Raw genomic sequence first — 18,172 nt, 5'->3', positions numbered from 1 at the left:
CGGCCCTGGCCTTGACTGAAAAAAGGTTGAGAAACACTGGGCTAAGACACAGCAGCGGCCTCATTGAGTCCCACTGCTGTCAATCAAAGTAAGCTAACCAATCAAGAGGGACAGGGGGTGGGGCCAAACCGCAGCCCTGTGTCTGAATGGATACACGGAGCTGTGACGGGTGCCCCCATAGCAAGCTGTTTGCTGTGGGGGGGCACTCAAAGGGAGGGAGGGGCCAGGAGAGATGAAGAGGGCCCCGAAAAGAGGAGGATCCAGGCTGCTCTGTGCCAAGCCAACTGCACAGAGCATTTAGGCCCCGTTCACATGTAGGCGTTTTGGGGCGTTTTTGGGGAGTTTTTCTGCTCTAGGATCAGCTCTCAAAACGCCCAACAAGACAAATCCTATTCATTTCAATGGCCCCTGTTCACATCTGAGCGTTTTAAAACTGTAAGCAAAACGCCCAACGCTCAAAAAAGTACATGAGCTTCTTTTTGGGCAGATTACAGGCGTTTTCCATTGGTCTCTATTCAATCTAAAAACGCCTGCACAAAAAACGCCTATAAATCGCGGTAAAAATCGCGGCAAAATCGCGGTAAAAAACGCGCGAAAACGCTACGCTCAGGTGTGAATGTAGCCTTAAGTATAACATGTTTATTATTTTTATTGAAAAAAAAAATGAGACTTTACAATCACTATAATTAGTTGGGTGAGTGGCGCCCAATAGAGGGATTGGCAGAGAGGGGTAGCAGATGCTGAGCGGTTGGTAAGGTGGATGAGCCTGGCAGCAGTATTCATGATGAATTGAAGAGGGGGTAGCCTATGTAAAGGTAAGCCAATGAGGAGGGACTTGCATTAGTCTAGGGGAGAGATGACCAGGGAGTGAACTAGGAGCTTAGTGGTGCCATTGGTTAGAAAGGGGCGTATTTTTGAGATGTTGCGGAGGTTGAGGCGCCAAGATTTGGACAGTGATTGGATCATTTTAAAGAAGAGAAGTATAACAACTTAAAACCAGTCCCCAACAGTCAGCCATTGGGTCCCATTTGGCTCCCCAAAACTTGGGGCGTGATTCGCCCTGAAACAACGGAGGGGCGAGGGAATGGAAAAGGTGGGACAGGCGATGATATACAATTTGTATACATTATTGTAAGAATAGAAATGAACACTGTATGGTGGCCTCAACTGGGAAATGGAAAATTGTATTTAAAAACAAAAATGTATCAATAGCCAACCTCTGACACATAGTAACTATCAGGACACTCTAGGAAAGGAAAGAGGGAGGGGAGGGAGGGGAGGGGGATGTTGTTATGCTCTATCACACATGTGTCAAACACAAGGCCCGCGAGCTGAATCTGGCCTGTCAAAGGCCATCTCATTTGTCCCTCACACCTCTGAGCTGTGCCCCCCCCCCTTCTCCACCCATCCTCAGCAGTGGGCAGCAGATGGGAGGACAAAACTTCTCCGTCAGATCCTGCGCTTCTCTGTGCAGCTGCCAAGAGGCTCCTCTCTGCCCCCCCCCCCATCTCTCTGCCCCCCTGTCTCAGCAGTAGGCAGCAGAGAGGAGGACAAAACACCCCTGCCAGATCCTCCACTTCTTAGTGCAGCTGCCAAGAGACTCCCCTCTGCCCCCCCCTGCCCAGGTCTTAGCAGTTGGCAGCAGAGAGGAGGACAAAACGTCTCCTCCAGATCCTGCGCCCCCCCCCCCAACCCATCTTAGCAGTCAGCAGCTGAGAGGACAGAACTCCTGCTACAGATCCTGTGCCTCTGTGTGCAGCAGAAGTGCTCCTCTCCGCCCAACCTGGTCTCAGCATTCAGCTAACTCTGGTCCTCCTCCAGACCCTACACTTAATGCTTCCCAGCTTCTTCCTGGAAGCACAAGGTAACAGGGGTGCACCGTGATATAAAGGGGGGGGGGCTCTTAACTTCTAATGGGGGGGGGGGCTCTTGACATCTGATGTAAGGGGGTGGGGTGCTCTGGGCATTTAGTCTTACAGATACAACCGGCCCTTTGGGGGCAACCATAATGCTGATGCGGCCCGCGATGAAATTGAGTCGGACACCCTGATCTATCACATCATAACTACTTCAAGGCAGCCGGGGGACTCGCACCCCTCCTTTGATAGACAGGCGATCCTAAGAGTGTGCGCAGCAGCTGTGCGGCCTCCTTTGCCCTCTCTATAAATACTGCCCAAATGTCAGGGACTGCTAACTGGGTCAGCCCTCCCCCTCCCCCCCACTGACATCATGCCACTACCATTGCCCCTGGCACAGGCCATGCCTCTCTGTGCCTTCTCATTGATCAGCATGACAATAAAAGAGAAAATATATCTATCTATCTATATATATATATATATATATATATATATATATATATATATATATAGATATATATAAGAGCCTGCCATGCTTTCTGCCCAGACAGACAGAAGGGAGCTGTGCCTGCCCTCCCCCCAGCCCGGCCCTCATTGGCTGGGCTGCTTTGTCTTAGGGGAGCTCAGTGCCCCCTCCCTTTGTGCGAGGCAGCTGCAGCACATTTGAATGTATAGAGGGGGGATTTGAAGGGACCATTTGCGATGGGCCATCTGTCTGGCAGGCAGCAGTAGCAGCAGCAAAGCAAAGCAAGCGGAGCCCAGCGCAGCCCCCCAGCACTCCGACCAGACAGCCATCGGCAGCGCCCCCCAGCAAAGCAGCGCCCACTCTGCCAGCATGGTGCTCGTACACGTCGGCTACCTTGTGCTTCCAGTCTTCGGCTCTGTACGGAACCGAGGTACGGTGCTGCTGGAGGGAGGAGGAGGGGGGGGGGGGGGGGGGTTCTGCAATGAATGCCTTGCTGGTGTGATTGCTTGACACAAGAGGGAGGGGGGGCTGCTTTGTAATCTGCCACAGCATGGACCATTGCAATGGAATGGTTTGCAAAAAACAAAATTATATATATTTTTTTATGTATTTATTTTTTTTACAAACCATTGCAATTGTATTTGCAAAAAAAAAAAAAAAAATATATATATATATATATATATATATATATATATATATATATATATATATATATTCCATAATAACATTGCGACTGACATATTACAAATCAAGCCTCACTTGTATATAATGCTCTCTCTATATATGATGACTTGCAGTAGTGACTATAAATCAGTGGAATGTCTATTCTATAGGTGATGATGTGCTGGGTTGCCATCTGTCCATACATTTATTAGGAGGACAGCCTTCAGGAGAAGTAATGCTATGTGTATATATATTGGTGTGTTGGTATTCCTTGCAGTGCTGATCTTATATTTATATTATACTCCTAGGCAGCCTTTTCTATAGCTGAAGCAGGATCTCTTTTTTTACCTTTTGCCATACTGATTTCCTCTTTTTTTTTTTTTTTGAATGTCAGAATAAGATAATATTATTCAATAGATTTTATTTTTATCCTTTGCCATACTGACTTTTTTGGTTTTTTTTTGAATGTCAGAATTGGATAATATCATTCTATAGATTTTATTTTTATCCTTTGCTATACTGACTCTCTTTTTTTTTTGTCTTTTTTGGAATGTCAGAATAAGATAATATCATTCTATAGATCTTATTTTTATTCTTTGCCATACTGACTTTTTTTTTTTTTTTTTTTGCAATGTCAGAATAACATCATTTTGTTCTATAGTGTCAGTAAAATATTACCCTATCATTTTATAGGTCTTTTTTTTTTTTTAGATCCTACTGACTTTTGCAATGTCAGAATAACATAATATCATTCTATAATGTCAGTATATCACCCCATCGATCTATATATCTTATTTATTTATTTATTTTAATCCTTTGCCATACTGACTATCAATAGAATATAATCATACTATTTAAATATATCTTATATTAATCCTTTACCATACTGACTTCCTACAATGTCAGTATAACGTAATCATATCATTCTATAGATCCCTTTTTTTTTTTTTTTTTTTTGCCACACTGACCTTTTACAGTGTCAGTATAACCTAGACCTAGATTTTATTTTTATTCCTTTCCATACTGACTTTTTTTTTTACTGTGTCAGTGTAACATAGTATATCATTCTATAAAGCTGATTTTTATGCTTTGCTCTACTGAATTTCTACAATGTCAGTATATTATAGATCTATTTGTGTGCTTAGCTATACTGACTCTCTATTAGGTCAGTATCCTTCTGTAAACCTTAGATTAATGCTTGGCCATACTGACTTTCTATAGTGCCAGTATATACTATAGCCTTATTTTATAGATCTATTTGTATGCTTTGCTATACTGACTCTCTACTAAGTCAGTATCATTCTGTAAACCTCATTTTTAAGCTTGCCCCATTTTGATTCTACTATCTCAGGATTGTTCCATAAATCCAATTTTTATTTTTGTCCATACTGACTCTTCTATGTCAGGATTGTTCCATAAATCCCATTTTTATTTTTGTCCATACTGACTCTACTATGTCAGGATTGTTCTATAAATCTATTTTTTTTTTGCTTGGCCATACTGACTCTACTATGTCAGGACTGTTCCATTTTTTTTTAATTTTTTTGGCAACACTGACTCTACTATGTCAGGCTCTTTCTATAAATCTAATGTTTTTTTTCTGCCCTACTGACTTTCTATAGTTCCAGTAAATCATAGCCTTATTTTAAAGATTTAATTCTTTATACTTAGCCAGACTGACTCCCTACTATGTCAGTGTCATTCTATAAATCTAATTGTATCCTTTGCCATAGTGGCTTTGTACAGTGACACAATATCCTAGAAGTATCATCCTAGAGATCTCATTTATTACCCTATGGCCATACTGACTCTCTATTATGTCAGTATCATTCTATAAATCTAATTTCTACCCTTTGCCATACTGGCTCTCTACAGTGTCAGTATAACCTAGAATTCAACCTATAAATCTATTTTTTTATTCTTTGCCATACAAATTTTCTACAGTGCCAGTATAACTATAATTATCATATAAATCTCATTTTTATCCTTTGCCATACTGACCAGTATAACTAGGATTATAATCTAATTTTTATCTTTTGCCATGCTGACTTGCTACAGTGTCAGTATAACCTAGCTCTATCATCCCATAGATCCCATTTCTGACCCTATGGCCATGCTGACTTCCTGCCCTGTCAGTATACCGTTGTCATGCCATTGTATGGCTCTGCCTATATTGTTAGTCTGCCCAGCGGTCGACCGCCCAGTCATTTACGAACAAGTAAAAAAAAAAATTTAGACCAAGGCTGTGCGTGAAAAGCAAAATGCCTGTAAAGATGCCTGTCATTGTCCTAATCACATGCTAATGGTGAATGTGGTGGTCTTTGGTGGTCACCTCCTAGTCCTTTTATAGGACAGCACACCCTGCTAGCATGATGCCAGCCTGCCAGGGCATGGCTTCCGTCACACACAATGGTGGATCGCTGATACATTGTATCGGTGTAATTGGCACAGTGTCAGCAGTCCAGGATGGTGGGTGGCACTTCAGAGCCCTCCATACTGTTTCAGGCACTGGTCCTTAAAAAAAAAAAAAAAATGAATTTTGGGTTGGCAGACCATTTTAATGTGATGCAGATCAGATCCCTGTATGTCAATCAGCCCCAGTTCCTCCCCAATCTCAGCTTGCTGTTCCATCAGCAGCCAGCATTCCCTTGCAGATGGGGCTGCTGGGAACAAAGGGTTAAGCGATCACAAAGGAGGAGGAGGAGGGGGGGCTGATGACACTTTTACAGGGGGGGGGGGGGTGTTATTATGGTCCATCATATGTTTTTAGTATTTGAGCTTTTGCATACACCAAACCGCTGACATTTGTAGGCATTGCACACTTGTATATTTTTTATTCAATCAGTAGCATTAGACCCTGGGAGGATTTTTACATCTCTGGTTGCCATGCTGCTGTTAGCTGTCAAAGAACCTAAAAAAAGGATCTTAGATAAGGACCAGATGGATGTGGAGCCATTAGGAGTAGGAATGTGCATGTGGTTGGGGGTGGTGGTGGGGAGGATGCATGGTGGTGTATGTGTGTGTGTCCTGTCTATATATATATATATATGCTGCTCCTAAGATCTGACACTGCCTAGATCTCCTCCACACAGTAATGCGAGTATAAGCTTACCCTTCCTTTTCTGATGAGGTCAAAGAATCACAGCTTCTCTATGATCCCTTGGCCTCTACAGACAAGGGAACACCAGCTGATGCAATAAAAAAAAAAAAATAAGAAAAACATTTTATAAAAAAAAAAATCTTAAAAAAAAAAAAAATGTCTATCTTCACAATGAGATATTACATTTTGCATTTATCAATTGTTTTTTTTTTTCCTCCATTGTGTAGCACAGTGAGTGACCCAACATGCTGCTCTGTGGTGTGACTCCCCTCTGCATTTACCTGTACTGTGACATCCCCTCTTAACCATTTCCTGTTTCCATCTGAAGAAAACATTGGTCTTTTATTTAAGCTGCGGTATCCCCTTCTGTCATGGCTGCTTGTCCTTTTATTTCTTTGTTTATAGGGAGCTGGGGGGGGGGGGGTAAAAAAAAAAAAAAGGTTTACTTTTGCCGTTAACCCCTTGTGTTTGCATGCAGATGCAATAAAGCCCTTCTTTTCTATGCTTCGATGATGCCATCTGGTCACCGTCTCATGATTACAAACCGCTAGAATGGTATTTGTAATTTAGAAACATGTTTTTTATTTTCTTTTCTTTTCCTTCCTCTTGCAACTGCATCATCACCTTTCACTAATAAGCACTAATATTTGCCAATAAGCCAATGCTTTGCAGTACCCAGGATCCTAAATAGTTACCGTTAGCCAAACCGTGGGTACGTTATCAATTATTAAAAGTAAAAAAAAAAAATCACAAACCCTTTTAAAAGGGTAGCCCTGCTATAAGAGGATACTAACGCTTAAAAAAAATGATATTTCTAAAAAAAAAAAAAAAATCATTTTTTTCTTGTTAAAAAAAAAACTGTAGAGAATGTAACCCTGAATCTATTTTTCTTTGTAGTCTCATTGTAGTAACATAGATAGAGCTGTAGATTTTAAAAGCCATTTTCTGTATCTTCATCTTGTTTAGCTAAGTACATTGCACTGTAAATTCCTGTTAAGTGGATTCCATTTGCTCCTGGGGAGGCAAGGCCTCAATCCGAGCTAATTTTTTTTTTACCCCCCAACAGCATGAAACAATCATTATAAAAAATTTGTAAAATAAAGGGGGTAAAAAGCAGTATAAAAATTAAAAAAAATAAATAAATAAAGGGGGTGATTGGTTTCCATTTGGCCTTTCATTTTTCCCGTCTTCCTCTGTCATTTACAATAACAACGGGAAGTGATAAACATGTGAGAGCCCGAAGCGACTCCATGTTGTTTCCAGATTTCATTGTTCTAAAATGCTGTTACCGCTTTAAAAAAAAAAAAATGAAATTTATTCCAGTTTAATAGTAAATGGATGTCCGTTTAACAGGGATACTTCTTTTTTTCTGCTGTGCTATAAAGACAACTACTTCCTGTTTCTTATTTTCGTGGGTAATGTTCTGTATCAGAAATCCTTTTGGTCGTGGACCTTCCACCTTTTTTATTCATGTACTAAGACTTAAAGCATGTTCTTGTATTTTTTGACATTACCTAGTTTTTTTTCTCTGATGTAAATTCTCTCTCTCTCTCTGTAGAGACGTACCCTGCTATAATGTAATGTGCTCTAGCCTATACATCTTACTCATTGTATGCTGCTTTTGTTTCGTTCTGTTCCGCCCCTCCGAAGCATGGTAGGCTTGCCTCTTTTTTGTATTGTGTGCATGATGACATTGTTACACACAGTTTCACTAATACTAATATAAGAAAATCTTTTCAATAAAGAAACTAGTTTTCCTCTATTAACCTAGTCTGCCTTTTTCTATTGCTGTTCTCCCATTTATTGTTGTTATTCCTTTATTTTCTATTAGACTCTATTCCCTCATGCTGTATCACTATTCCTTTTTCTTTATTTTTTTATTTCTGTGAGTTCAGAGTGAATGCTTTCGTAGTCCCAGGTCCCGCTTTCATTACTCCAGACCCTGGCCTATTATTATTATTATATTATACAGGATTTATATAGCACCAACAGTTTGCGCAGCGCCCTACAAAATAAAGGGAGACAATACAGCTACATTACAAATGCAAAACAAGAGCATTAGGAGGGCCCTGTTTGTGTGAGCTTACAATCTAAAAGATTTGTCACATGGTGTTAATAAAGTGAGTAGCGGGATAGACTTTGAGTGTTAAATAGATGCGTTATAAGGTGTATTTTAATGATATGAGAGGTTTCTTTGTGCAAAGAGCATTAAAAGCTAAATGGGTTAGTTCACCGTTTCCTGAAAAAATGTAAAGGTGAACTAACACCGTACAGCCTTCCCACCCCCTCGATTCCTACTACACTTACCTCCATAGGTGATGAGCTGTCAGGGCCTACGCAGCTGGTGCAGCAGTCCAGGAATTTGAAATCCCTGTTCTTTTCCATCTCCTTTCTGTAGTGCTTCTGGACAGATCAGAGCAATTCTGATTGGTCAGCACTGGCAAAGAGCATCGTTCTGATCCATCCTGGAAGTCCTGCAGAAAGAACAGGGACAGATCAGAGCAATTCTGATTGGTCAGCACTGGCAAAGAGCATCGCTCTGATCCATCCTGGAAGTCCTGCAGAAAGAACAGGGACAGATTAGAGCAATTCTGATTGGTCAGCACTGGCAAAGAGCATTGCTCTGATCCATCCTGGAAGTGCTGCAGAAAGAAGAGGGACAGATTAGAGCAATTCTGATTTGTCAGCGCCCTACTATACTTACCTCCATAGGTGATGAGCTGTCAGTGTTTACGCAGCTGGTGCAGCAGTCCAGGAATCTGAAACCCCCGTTCTTTTCCATCTCCTTTCTGTAGTGCTTCTGGACAGATCAGAGCAATTCTGATTGGTCAGCACTGGCAAAGAGCATCGCTCTGATCCATCCTGGAAGTCCTGCAGAAAGAACAGGGACAGATCAGAGCAATTCTGATTGGTCAGCACTGGCAAAGAGCATCGCTCTGATCCATCCTGGAAGTCCTGCAGAAAGAAGAGAGACAGATTAGAACAATTATGATTGGACAGCGCCCTACTATACTTACCTTCATAGGTGATGAGCTGTCACTGCCCGCGCAGCTGGTGCAGCAGTCCAGGAATTTGAAATGCCCGTTCTTTTCATCTCCTTTCTGTAGTGCTTCTGGACAAATCAGAGCAATTCTGATTGGTCAGCACTGGCAAAGAGCATCGCTCTGATCCATCCTGGAAGTCCTTCAGAAAGAAGAGGGACAGATTAGAGCCATTCTGATTGGTCAGCGCCCTACTATACTTACCTTCATAGGTGATGAGCTGTCAGGGCCTACGCAGCTGGTGCAGCAGTCCAGAAACTTGAAATCCCTGTTCTTTTCCATCTCCTTTCTGTAGTGCTTCTGGACAGATCAGAGCAATTCTGATTGGTCAGCACTGGCAAAGAGCATCGCTCTGATCCATCCTGGAAGTCCTGCAGAAAGAACAGGGACAGATTAGAGCAATTCTGATTGGTCAGCACTGGCAAAGAGCATCGCTCTGATCCATCCTGGAAGTCCTGCAGAAAGAACAGGGACAGATTAGAGCAATTCTGATTGGCCAGCGCCCTACTATACTTACCTTCATAGGTGATGAGCTGTCAGCGCCTACGCAGCTGGTGCAGCAGTCCAGGAATTTGAAATCCCCATTCTTTTCCATCTCTTTTCTGTAGTGTTTCTGGACAGATCAGAGCAATTCTGATTGGTCAGCGACTGCACAGATCATCACTCTGATCCGTCTTAGAAGTGCTACAGAAAGAAAAAGGGACGGATCAGAGCAATTCTGATTGGCCAGCGCTGGCACAGAGCATAGCTCTGATCCGTCCTGGAGGTACTTCAGAAAGAAGAGCACAGATCAGAGCAATTCTGATTGGTCAGCGCTGGCAAAGAGCATAGCTCTGATCTGTCCTGGAAGTCCTACAGAAAGCAGATGAACAGATCAGAGCAATTCTAATTGGTCAGCAGTGGCACAGAGCAATGCTCTGAATGGTCCTGAAAGGCTGCAGAAAGAAGAGGGACAGATCAGAGCAATTCCGATTGGTCAGCGGCGGCACAGAGCAATGCTCTGATCTGTCCCGGAAATTTCTGCAGAGAGAAGAGTAGGGATTTCCAATCCCCAAACCACTGCATTGGCTGCATAGGCACTGACAGCTCATCATCCATGGGGACTGGGGGGGGGGGGGGGGGAGTAGGGATGGGGAGAGGTTACGATATTAGTTCACCTTTCCGTTTTTTCTGAAAATGTGAACTTACACTTTAAAGGACAGTCACCTTTTAACCTAAACTGACAATACACAGCTTTCATTACGAACCATGGGTGGCCTTGCCAGTACAACCTGGCTGGACAAACTTTGAATAAAAGCTTGGAGGAGCAGGGTGGAGAACAGTCTTCGGAACAATAAATGCAGCCAATAGGGATGCAGTCACTGTTCGGGTATGCAGACAGCCGCGGTTGCCTACTGTTAGAATACAATAGTTGGCAGGAGAAAGCTGTGCCTGTATGGCTAGCATTAGGCTGATGTTACAGACCCTTAATACACATTGTTTAACCAGCAGGCCCCTTAAAAGCTAGACAAAATGCCTGGATTAGCGAGTGTGAGATAGACTTCTGCATCAAGGTCCTTATAAATGCAGTGGCAGAATAGGTGGAAGAGTCTTCCTAATCGTATGTTATGGGATACCACATAAGGATGTCATCCATGCTGTGAGACTCATTCACGAAGGCTTTATGAGAATTCTGTTGGTCTCAGTTTTTAAAGCCCCGGAGGAGAACTGCTTTGGGCAGTCAGCACTACCTATGAAAACCAAACATGTTCTGCTATTAATGCTCCCAGTGCATTGTGGGAGCATGAAATGAGAATCTGATGAATTGCTACTGGCAGCATGGATTGTTGTAGACAAATTCTTTCCTATGAAATTTTTGTTAAATGCCAGAGAAACCCAATTTATTTAATGCATTTGCAATATAGTGGAACGAATGTCATTGGTGGCTATATGAAGCTCGGACATTGTATCCATAGCGCATTACAGGCCTGACATTCTAAGGTAGGCAATTTGAGACGATGTACAAGGAAATACCGGTTAAATTTAGCACTTCCCAGTTTGCCTGCCCTACCTGTGCTTGTAAGGGATTCCTCTATCACTTCAATTCACTTCCACACTCCAGAGACATGCCTTTGGGTGATTGGCTCCTGTCCAAAATTATCCCCAGTATGATGTTCTGCCCAAGATGGCTGCCTTACCTACCATCTGCCCCAACACCAGTTTGATAAGAACTTTAGCAATATGAATTCATTAAAATGAAATTGTCTCAGTGGTTATTGGTTCCTAGCCTGTTTAAAAGGGTACATTCTAATGAATTTTAGTAATTCTTACAAAATGGATTCAATAACCACTATGGCAGCTGCTATCAAGCCCTTGAAGATGACAAAATTAAGGCCTCGGGGCCTGGTTTAATTTAACTCCAGAACATGAAAATGAAGTAATTGTAGGACATCTGTTATAAAAAGGTAGAGATTTTGAGGGGAACCTCTAGGGAACATATATCATTGAGGTAAAGCAAAGTCACTACTTCTTAGAGCTCTGGCAAGGCTACTTTGTCATTATTTTTAACCTGGGTCACACATTTAATGGCTTCTCTGTGTCCTGGCCAGAATAAATAAGGCCACAGTGGGTTAAAATGTATCATTAAAGCAGTATTCAGGCAAATATAAAACGGCCATTTTGACTGCTGCCAGGAAGGAACATTGACTTCAGTGAGAAAATGTCACTGCTTTCTGGGGTAATGATGGCTTATCTTTTCAAAAGCTGCACCAAAAGTAATGCAAAAGTGGCCATACCCTACTTATTAACTTCCATAGGTTGCTCAAATTTCACATGTTGGTAGAATAATTCTCCCTCTACTGTATAGTCATTTTTTTTCTTTTTCTATTTCTTCACAGGTAAATAATGGATTTCAAGCAGAATCAATGTGCTCTCAATGAGTTATTAATGAAGGAGGGCTGTCTAACATCTGCAGAATGCTACAGATTGCTTAAGGAGATGACATCATCATTGACAAGAACAATGTTTTGTCATTGGTCACTCTGGTCCATGTTGTCATCTATGTAAACATTCTGTAGCCTTCTGCGGATGTTTGACAGCCTGCGCCCGCTTCTTCATCAATAACTCAATAACAACATGTTTCCTCTGCATGGAATCCAATTTTCACCTGCAATGAAAAAAAAAAGAATTACTATTGAGCAGGGGTCTACAAACTTTATAAACAAAGGGTCAGTTTACTATTCTTTAAATTTTTTGGGGGGTCGGACTGTGGCTAGTGGGATAAGAAAATGTCCTGGTGTCAGTGGGATTAAACAATGCCCCATCAGTAGAATAATTGGGAGGAATAGTGTCCTGTCAGTGGGAGAAATAGTGTCCCATCATTGCTATCAGTGGGAGGAATAGTGCCCCATCATTGGTATCAGTGGGAGCAATAGTGTCCAATTATTGGTATCAATGGGAAGAATAGTGTCCAATCATTGGTATCAGTGGGAGGAATAGTGTCCAATCATTGGTATCAGTGGGAGGAATAGTGTCCCATCATTGGTATCAGTGGAAGGAATAGTGTCCAATCATTGGAATCAGTGGGAGGAATAGTGCCCAATCATTGGTATCAGTGGGAGGAATAGTGCCCAATCATTGGTATCAGTGGGAGGAATAGTGCCCAATCATTGGCATCAATGGGAGGAATAGTGTTCAATCATTGGTATCAGTGGAAGGAATAGTGTCTTATCATTGGTATCAGTGGGAGGAATAGTGTCTTATCATTGGTATCAATGGGAGGAATAGTGCCCCATCATTGGTGTCAGTGGAAGGAATAGTGTCTTATCATTGGTATCAGTGGGAGGAATAGTGTCTTATCATTGGTATCAATGGGAGGAATAGTGCCCCATCATTGGTGTCAGTGGAAAGAATCATGCCCTATTGTTTGTGTCAGTGGGAGGAACAGTGTCCCATCATTGGTATCAGTGGGAGAATAGTGGTCCATCATTGGTATTAACAATGGGAGGAATAGTGCCTCATCATTGGTATCAATAGTAGGAATAGTGCCTCATTGTTTGTTGTCAGTGGGCGGAATAGTGTCCCGTTGTCGATGTCAGTTGCAGGAACTATGCCCCACTGTTGCCTATGGTTGGTGGAGAAATGCTCTAAGGGCCCCGTAAAATCAAACAAAGGGCCTCATCCAGCCCCCAGGCCACAGTTTGGAACCTCTGATATAGAGGAAGGATTACTCTACCAACATGTGTTATTTAAACAGCCTATTTACGCCAATAAAAACAAGTTATGTCCATTTTTGCATTAATTTTGGTACAGCCCATGTGGTAATATATATATATATATATATATATATATATATATATATATATATATATATATATATATATATATATATACACACACGTTATATATGTTGTATAGGACTCCAGCTCACAAAAGGGCTTATGCATAAAAGTAATGTTAACAAGACCATTTCTTGTTGCCCATATCAACCAGTCAGGACTCTTGTTTCAAGTCAGTACTGCAGAAAGGCCCAATGGAAGCTGAACAGTTGCCACCGAGCAACAATTAATTGATCTGGCCTGCACACTTTATATACAGAAGTTATGGTGTGACTCCATTTGCTATGGAAAAAGAGTAGAAAACCTAGAACAGGTTTACCACATATTTGGCATTCTTCCTTTTAAGTTTTAAAAGGGCCTCCATTTTATGGGAGACATTTGGAAATGATGAAAACAAGGGCCTGAACGCTGCCTTCAAGATCAGTCAGTTGTAATAAGGTGTTTTTGTATATCTGTGTAAAAAAAAAAAGAAAAAGAAAAAATAAGTAAAAATAATAAATAAAAAGGTTGTAGTATTTGTAACTATTTATAAAAAAATATTAAAAATGAGGTAGTGGGCCATTTTTATTAAGTTTAGTCTTATTATTATTATACAGGATTTATATAGCGCCAACAGTTTGCACATCGCTTTACAACATGAGGGCAGACAGTACAGTTACAATACAAGTGAATACAGGAGGACTCAGAGGGCCCGGCTCGCTAGAGTTTACAATTGTAGTTGACATGGTTCCAGTCTGTTGATATGAAGTGTATTTGCAGTCAATTTCATCCTCATAAATGCAAATTATTAACTTTAAGGCCCCGCTCACACCTGATTCTGCTTGCAGTTCCATAACTCTTTTTACATAACACCCCAAACAAGGTGAAACTTTGCCGCGATTGCCATGTGACGAAACGCGTGAAAATCGAGGCAAAACACCCAACAGCAAAAACGCCTGGCTCAGTGAAAACATTTGGGATATGAGCTTCTTTGGCGTGTTTTTGTAATGGAGGGAGGCCCATTCAAAACGAATGGTGCTGCTCCAAAAAAAAAAAAGCGCACCACAAAAGCGCAAAAAAAATGTGACGAGGCAGGTGTGAACGGGGGGCATAAAGCTGAGCTTGCTGGATGTGAGGTATAAACTGTATATGGCTGAGGCTACATACAGTATACAGCACAATGTTCCGGGTTTGAGCCGAGGCCTTCTTGTCTCATACTGTAATACAAGAGAGTGTATCTGATGGGCGCTCAGCCATTTAGAGAAAGCGATATATTTTAGCAATGAATACAAAACTTTATTTAATTGGCGTCAGAGAGGTCGGTTGAGGATTGTCATAACCTCTGACTCAGCCAATCAGAGGACACTTTGTATTTAGAATACACTGCTTTCTCTCAATGGCTGAGCACCAATCGGATAGACTCTATTGTGTTCCAGGTATGACACAGGAAGGTCTCGGCTTGAACCCCAATCACTGTGTTGTATGCTGTATGTAGCCTCAGCCACATACAGTTTATACGGCACATCCAGCGGCCTCGTGTTAGTGAAGGACATAATTAATTTGGACCCAGCAAGGCCCAAACAAACTATGTAAAGTGTCAAAAGATGGAGTTTAGCTTTAAAGTATAACTAAAAGGTAAAACTTTTTTTTCCAGCTTTGGATAGAGTGGAGAGGGATTAGATTGCATGTCGTTTTTTTTTTTTTTTTTCCGCTGTCTGTGTCCCCGTTAAGGAGATTCACTCTCTGTTTGTCCGGTTTTACCATTATCAATGAAAGTGAAAGTAAAAGAAAATCCCAAACTTTGGGTTATCCCCAGAAAAGTAATAGAGGGGAACTCTTCCCATGGTGACACTCGTTCTGGTGACCTGGGGGTTCCCAAAGAACTCCCTTAATTTGCAAGTATTTCTTCTTACTTCCTGTTTGGCAGTGGGACAGGAAGTGAAGGCAAATCTCCGCAATGGGACACATATGGTGAAAAAAATCTGGCAGGGGTTCTCATTCTCTCTTGCTCTATCCAAAATAAAAAAAATACAAGTTTTGCTCATAGTTTTACTTTGAGAGCCGGTTCACACTACTACGACTCAAAGTCGCCCCGACTTTGAAGTCGCCCATGCAGCACGACTTCATCGCGGCTTGCAAACGACTTCTCATAATAGAAGTCAATGCAAGTTGCTCCGACTTTGCCCAAAAGTAGTTCAGGAACCTTTTTCTAAGTCGGAGCGACTTGAGTCGCTCTGATTTGAACGGTTCCATTGCACAGCATGGAGCGCTACTTCCAAGCCGCCTGACAAGTCGGAGTAGTGTGAACCGGCTCTAAGAGTCGGTTCACATTAGCGCGACTTGTCAGCCTGACAAGTCGCGCTCCCTCGTGGTCCATTAACTGCTACAGGACCCGTTCTAATAGGAGCGACACAAGTCGCTCCGACTTAGAAAAAGGGTCCTGTACTATTTCGGGGCGACCTCGGAGCGACTTGCATAGACTTCCATTATGTGAAGTCCCTGCAAGTCGCTCTGAAGTCGTGGTGCACGGGACTGACAAGTCGCCTCCCGAAGTAGTAAGGAGTCGTGTCACCCCAGTGTGAACCGACTCTTAGACTACTAATATAAGTTTATTCAGATAGCAGGTTACAAATAAAAGTATCTTTTTTTTCCCACCCCTATAAAATAAAATAACATGTACAGAAAATACTCTAGTTTTTACAATGTATCTCTTTGTAGCCTCACAGAACATGGAGGAGGTGGTCTAGCACAGAGGTCTTTAAATCAGAGGCAATCTGCAGAATCAGTCCCAGTTCACACATATGCGATGCGGGGAAACCTGCGAATCCACTGCGGGTTCCCGCATCGCATTCAACTTGCAGGCAGTTCACACTGCCATATGCGAATCGCTGGGGGTGTCAATGCAAAGTTAGACACACCCCCAGATCAGTTTGCATATCGCAGTGCAAACTGAAAGTTCGGACATGAATCGGATCACAAAGGTGTGAACCACCATGCGATCTGATTCTGGTGCAGACCCAAAAAAGGGTCCTGTGCGAGTTGTGGATGCGATGCAAATGTATGGCTGAATTTGCATCGCACAGACATTGCATGTGATTTGCAGAGCAGTCTGCTCTGAATCACATGCAATATCTGTCATCGCACATATGTGAACAGGGATAGGGAGTCGCTGAGGAACTACAAGTTGGGCATAGAGGCCATAGTTGGATTATAGCTTCCCTGTAACTGGAATTTGCAGACTGCAGCCATGTGAATGCCAGCCCCCACCCTGGGTGTAAAAACAGCATACAGCCGCCCTCCCTGCTCTTTCCATTCTAATCTGGATTTGTAGGCTAAGCCTTTGCTGCGACATATGCACACGCACACACACACACATGCACACGTGTTAGGCAGGATGCTCTTCGCCTTGCATGAATGGAAGCATGCATGTGTTACAAGGCTGCTCTCATTTCAAATGTGGTTTCTTTATATCTCACAAACTTTTTTTATCCTCGCTTCCATTAAACAAAAAAAAAAAAAAAAAACAGTGATAATTTCAAAATGGCAAACAGGGAAGGTGTCGAGGTATCACGTGACATCCTCCAAAATGGTAATGCAACAAGATCTCCTACTGTGTGGATTACTGAGTGTCGCTGTATTTTATGCTTACATGCATATGACATGCACCTTTCAAGGGTAAAGCAAGGTCACACTGACCAAAGTGTCCGCTCATTTACCGGGAATGACTCCAGGGATATATAGAAATGAGCTGAAGGTCCGCAGTAACTGTATGATCATTTGTTTTTTGTTTTCTGTGCTGCTGTAGGAAGATGGAAAGTTATAAATGGTTTTGTTGCTTTGACAATCACCTCCATTTCCTTTAAAATGGTTGTAAACCCGTACATACTGTATACCCAGTGAAGTGAATGGCCTCAGGTGATACACAAATCTTCATATGTTGTACCTGTTTGTCTGCAGACCTTTCTTTTCTACATCCGTTCATAGTGCTGAATTTTAAAGAGGAAGTAAACCCTGCACAAAAAAAGAGAAAAAAAAAAAACCTGTAAGACAAAGGCATAATGAGCTAGGATGCATGGCATACTATGAAATACTTACCTTAGAACAAAGCCCCCGCAGTGCCACCCGCACAGCGACAGGGCGGCTGACATGTTCGGCTGTCCTGCTTCCGGGTTCGCGCCCTCCGCCCATCTGATTGGCCGGAGGCACTATTACATCACTCCTGTGCATGCGCTCGGGAGCCGTCGTTCACGGCACAGGGCTCTGAAGGAACGGCACGAGTGGCTGTTCCTTCAGAGCGTATGCGCCGATGATGTAATCGGCTGCATTAAAAGTAAATATCTCCTAAAATGGTGCAAGTTTAGGAGATATTTACAGCACCTATAGGTAGGCCTTATTATAGACCGACCTATAGGTACAACTTCCAAGAGAGGGTTTACAACCACTTTAAAGCTTGTCTGAGAGGTCAGAAAAAAGGGGCGGAGAGCTGAAGTTACACTCTGCGGAGCTTAGTGAGAAGAGTTCGGGGGGGGGGGGCTGAGGCTGTCAATCAGCTAGAGGTCCCTCCTCTGTCACCATTCTTCTTTTGGTGTCAGGAAAACTTGTCAGAAGTGATTCATGCTGATAGCAGAGGAAGGAAGCAGCTGACAGAAATGCCAATTAGTGCTCTTAATTGAGACAAGTACACACTATAGAGGGATTTGTTCAAATATAACATTGTTATTGAAGCAGGGAAGGTGAGACAACCAAAGCAA

The 18,172-nt window shown here is 42.4% G+C and overlaps 1 protein-coding gene and 1 long non-coding RNA gene across 3 annotated transcripts in view; both read left to right on the top strand.

Annotated features, from left to right (window-relative positions):
* The window catches only part of LOC309553501, a 1,012,307-nt gene that overhangs the window by 647,717 nt on the left and 346,418 nt on the right, over window positions 1-18,172 (top strand). The window lies entirely within an intron of this gene.
* ARK2C (arkadia (RNF111) C-terminal like ring finger ubiquitin ligase 2C) overlaps window positions 2,399-18,172 on the top strand; it is a 156,422-nt gene continuing 140,648 nt past the window's right edge. For both annotated transcript variants that reach the window (XM_082254684.1, XM_082254683.1), the window contains exon 1: window positions 2,399-2,752. In XM_082254684.1, coding sequence (XP_082110810.1) covers window positions 2,692-2,752 — 61 coding nt within the window. In that variant the 5' untranslated portion in view covers window positions 2,399-2,691. The remainder of the gene's footprint in view (window positions 2,753-18,172) is intronic.

Source organism: Pelophylax lessonae, assembly GCF_965119305.1.
Source record: "Pelophylax lessonae genome assembly, chromosome: 1".
Taxonomy (NCBI): Eukaryota; Metazoa; Chordata; class Amphibia; order Anura; family Ranidae; genus Pelophylax; species Pelophylax lessonae.
This window is presented reverse-complemented; position numbering and strand designations above follow the sequence as displayed.